General features: G+C 33.1%; 1 protein-coding gene across 1 annotated transcript in view; it reads right to left on the bottom strand.

Moving 5' to 3' along the window:
• Positions 1 to 531: 531 nt before the first annotated feature.
• The window catches only part of LOC106457812 (homeobox protein Hox-C6-like), a 30,171-nt gene continuing 25,720 nt past the window's right edge, over positions 532 to 4,982 (bottom strand). The window contains exons 2-3 of the mRNA XM_013917263.2: positions 2,556 to 2,722; positions 532 to 956 (exon numbers count right to left, since the gene is read on the bottom strand). Of these exons, the coding sequence (XP_013772717.1) occupies positions 837 to 956; positions 2,556 to 2,722 (287 nt within the window). The 3' untranslated portion in view covers positions 532 to 836. The remainder of the gene's footprint in view (positions 957 to 2,555; positions 2,723 to 4,982) is intronic.

Raw genomic sequence — 4,982 nt, 5'->3', positions numbered from 1 at the left:
GAGTCTTCATGAAATGATACTTCAAAATTCAAGAGATGCTCAAATAGTGTATATTTAGTAATGCGAACATTCAAAGCTCAACAAAACTGAAATAAGTAGGTTCAGAAAATCTGGACTTCTTCCAAAAGACTATAGGTATCGAATATAAACTAGATGAAGTGTAATTTTCATGGGAAACTGATGTTTTCCATACAGGAAGAAAAACAAAATTGTAATTTTACATAAATCAATTTTCGAAAGTGAGAAGTATAAGTTGCACCATAAGAAAAGACGCATCACTTTCTTTAAGTAGATAAAGGAATTTCTTACTCTTCCTGCATTCTTGAAATGACCTTTTGTTTTCAAATCCAACAAATATGACACAAAGTTAAGAGAATTAAAATGTTGTTGCTGATTAACATTAAAAAGATACATGAGAGCAAGTGAGTTTTATTTTGTTCATTTCGTATTCAAATGTTTTGTTCTTGTATATATATATATATACATATACAAAACATATATCGTCTAGTTATTGGAATAGGCTATATTTTCCACACTGTAACCTCGTTCTATTTAAAATAAGTTTGCCTGGGTATTATCATTTTTTGCTTCAACTGTAGAGATCATATAATAAAGTTCATATTTATTTTATATGTAAAGAATGCATGTTCTAAAGAAGTGATTCAAACTTTCGAGAATAAAAAAACATCGAAAGTTTCATAAACTTGTTGAACTAGTATATATTTACATACATACACGCATGGTGTCTGCTCAAAAGCACGTAGAGTCAAATATCGTCCAGAAACAGCTGTAATACATGTAGAAGACGTACTGAGTACATCAATTTTTTGTGTTGCTTAAGATGAATTTTCTAGAGGAAAAGTCTCAATTTTACGATTCACTTTGTCCCTAGCCGTCAACTGAGCGCCTTTCGTTCGTTTCCATTTCATTCTGCGGTTCTGGAACCATACTTTAACCTGGTAAAGACATCAAATACATTATGAACATTGTTACACTTAATTTTAAGAAATACTCAATAATAGTAAAAAAATTAGGGTTCACAAAAATACAAGCCATCTATTCGTCCATTTTATGTCGAATTATAGATGATGCTGTTCAAAGATGCAAAGATTCACCTAGTGGCAAGCAAGTGCGACAATAATTAAAATTTGTTAGAAACTTTCCAGTTCGGAAAATACCATTTTATGTATGAGTGTCTTTGTTATTCCTGAATGCTTTGAACAAATATGTGTTTTTTGTGTACAAGTTCATCTATCAGTAAGAAAGCGTGATCAGAATATAACCACGAGTAGGAATTATGATAAAAAAAGCGGTATCTAAAATTTAAATGGCACTTGAGAATTCGAACAAATAAAGTTACAGAAAAGATCCACCCCACATCTCTTTCACAGTATACTACCGCTTCGAGTAAAAAAAAACAAAAACAAAATATGGTATAGTTATGAATGAACTACTAGGGTTACTGTCTTTGCCTCTGGTAATGTAATTTACTTTTCTTTTGTTTCGTTTGGAGCTGTAAACAACTCATATTTAGTGCAAAATAAACATCACGTGTACTAGCTAACCCGTCGACAACATTCACCATACACGGGCCAGGATGTATGACGTCAGAGGAAACACGTGGTCGTATGCTTTTTCAGATGCGTCTTTTTCCCTCAGCTTTTTCTACCGATTATTATAAATCACATGTGAGTTGAGGTGACGAAAAGATGAGAAACGGTAATAGAAACTAATGAAATTTGTACAAACTCACCATCCAAGGTCTGTATCTTTCTTTGTTGTGCTTCGCCAAGAAGTAAGTATTTACTCGTATTTACAACGACGCGTTCAACTTGATACGAATTAGAATATGAGCTCATCCGAACGTTTTTTGCTATCGTATAGGTTTTATTGCAACCGTTTGATCTCTGTGAATTAATGTGCCAGTTTTTAGTGCTGTTGAAGCTTGTTGCCATATATTATTCTGACACTGGCAAGTTTCTCAACCAAATACTTGTAGAGTGGAAAAATATACCGCACGTCCAAACGTATAATGAAATTTGTTTTGTTGAATTTTGCGTAAAGCTGCTCGAGGCTTATCTGCGCTAGTCATTCCTAATTTTGAATTGATAGACCAGAGAGAAAGCAGCTAGTCAACATCACCCACCTCCAACTCATGGGCTATTCTTTTACCAATGAAAAAAAAATCAACTGTCACTTTAGAACGCCTTTACAGCTTAAAAGGCAAGCATGTTCGGTGACGGGATTCGAATGCCCTAACCACCAGGCCTGAAATTTGATAAATGTTATCATTGCAAGAAAAAATAAAAATGGAATCAGAAAGTTCATATAACGATATATCCGTACAAGTGGGCGTACAATGTGAAAGAGTATATGTTGGGATATTCTAGTAACAGAAAGTTATTACTAAAACAAGAGAGTACTACGTACTTACGTATTAAAATAAAAGAAGCATCATACATCATATATAAACCTTCACTGACAGAAAACCACATCCAGACATCCAACACTGGAACAAGTGAATACTAAAAGTCAGACAGGCTTAGCTATATTACCTGTCGTTCTGTGAGATCCAATGCCACTGCAATCTCATATCGTCGTAGTCTTGTCAAATAGTTATGTTGTGCAAATTCGTTCTCCAGTTCCCGGATTTGATGTTTAGTAAACGCTGTCCTTTCCTTTCTTGGTTTAGTACTGAGGTCCAGCTTAAAAATGTCAGGGTCTAAAGAGACATAAGAAATTTATGATAAATATTCTAAAATCTAACTTCGGGTCGATCAAACATTTTTTACCCCATGTTTCTTTCTTTTCAAACATCAGCACAATTTCCTGGAAACGAGGACTAAACTGTATCTTCATCAAAGTATATTTTTGGCGACGTCTGTACAATTGCTTTTACCGATGTTTCATATGAATTCAAATGAAATCTGCTATATTTACGTTTAAAAACAAAACTGAAAATAATATTTAATTGAAATGTACAATATTTCTGAATGGATTTTGCTCAGTATCTAAATTATTCCTTCTTTGTATATTAACTGATAACGTATGATGTCTTTCAAATTACTTCAACTAAATATAGCACTATCTGAAAAACAAACAAGCAAACAAAAACAATTCTATTTTTGTTTTATCTTAATAAAGTCATTTGCGTCTATACGATTCATACAAAATGATATTTTTTTTTAAAATGGCACTTGGATTTTGAATTACAGGATGGTAGATAAACGTGTTGAGGAAAAGCTAGGATTAGCTGACCAATAAGGTTAAACATTCAAAACATTTTGGACCTGACGTATAAATTTTAGCATTAAAAGGTTTGGACTTGACCAATAAATTTAAACATTCAAAATATTTTGGACCTGACGTATAAATTCTAGCATTAAAAGGTTCTGACCTGACCAATAAATTTAAGCATTGAAAAGACTTTGTACCTTACCTATCAATCTAAACATCCACAGACTTTGAGACTGAACTATGCAGCTTAACCCTCAAGAAAATTTGAACCTGAACTGTGATGGTTAATTTTCAAGAAATGTTTAACGTGAATTATGAAGCTTCATTTTCAAGAAGTTTTAACCTGAATTGTGAAGTTTAACTGTCAAGAAGGTTTGAACCTTCCAAAGACAGTTAACTTAACCTTTGAAAATTTAACCTTCAAGAGACTGTGATCTGACTATACAATGGTGCAAATAAGTTGTAAGGAACATGGTGTCGAATTTAGTTTCTTCGGTTTTAAATTCATGATTATTTCAGTGAAATTAATCATCAGAACCAGCATTACTATTATTATGATAGGCACAGCTGGCTGAATTAAGAATTCCTATACGTGGTCACATCTGTCAGTCACCAAAAGATATAAATCAAAATTGTAAAACGCAGCTCATTATCAAAGCTTTTAAATTACATAAATGACGTCTGTATTAAGATAAATAGAAACAAAACTTTCACATCCCGCTTTGCCAAGACCACAGTTCCCATTTAACGGTTGTTTTGTGAGCATCTCAAGTGGTACGCTCTAAACTTCTTCAGCAGAACAAAACGGACAAGTCGTCTGTCCGAGTGTCTATACATAAACAAATTATGCAACTCTTGTCGTTTGTTTGTAATTAACTTAATTTATAAAATTAACTTATAAGAAAGATGCATTTTGTCTAACAGCATATATTTTTATTTTTCTCTGTCTACTATGATAGTTGACTCTTATCACCTACTGGGAGGCTGAGAGGAAATTCTCATAAAAAATTGAAAATAAATCTATACGTCATGCTGTTACCCTGGATTAGCATACTTAGTAGTTCCGGTAAATATAATCAATTTTAGTGGATGTTTATTAAGTTTCAGTATTTGTATACCACCAACTGTTGTGTGTGTGTTTATTTTTATACTATGCACGTGTTTTCAGGGTAGTTCACGAACAGTTGCCCGTCTGTCTGTCTGGTGTCACAAGATCGAGTTTAAATGGTATTAGCAATTCAACGAACGATTCGCATTTGGTAGCCATTTCAAGTTTACCGCCTTAATGCCAGGAATGAGGATTCAACTGAGGAGACGGTTGATAGCAAAATACACCAAGCTTAAGATAGTTGACCAGGAATATTTATAAATTTCGAACATTACAAATCGTTTAACTTCAGTGGATTCTCATTGGACATTAGTATTTTTACGAAAACATTACCTAACTTCAACGGTGGAAAACTCAGCGTGTGTGGCAAAGGACAAAGCTATCTAGCTCCCTGTTAAGTGAATTATACCTACATCAACTCGTAATTAACTCGCTCATCGTGAACCCTCGATAAGATATCAAGGAAGTTCCAAACTAGAAGGAAGACTTTATATTGTTTGTAAGTTTGTGAAACTTTTCTTTATAAATCATTATTTGTAATAACGATTTATAATAACTGTTGTTGTGAATTGTATTGTTGTGTATATATATTAAAACGTATATGTGTAAAAAAAGAAAACTGTGTGTCAATCTTGTT

This window comes from Limulus polyphemus, unplaced genomic scaffold (assembly GCF_000517525.1).
Source record: "Limulus polyphemus unplaced genomic scaffold, Limulus_polyphemus-2.1.2 Scaffold377, whole genome shotgun sequence".
In the NCBI taxonomy this organism is placed as follows: Eukaryota; Metazoa; Arthropoda; class Merostomata; order Xiphosura; family Limulidae; genus Limulus; species Limulus polyphemus.
The sequence above is the reverse complement of the archived record's forward strand: the minus strand, read 5'-3'. Positions and strand labels throughout refer to the sequence as shown.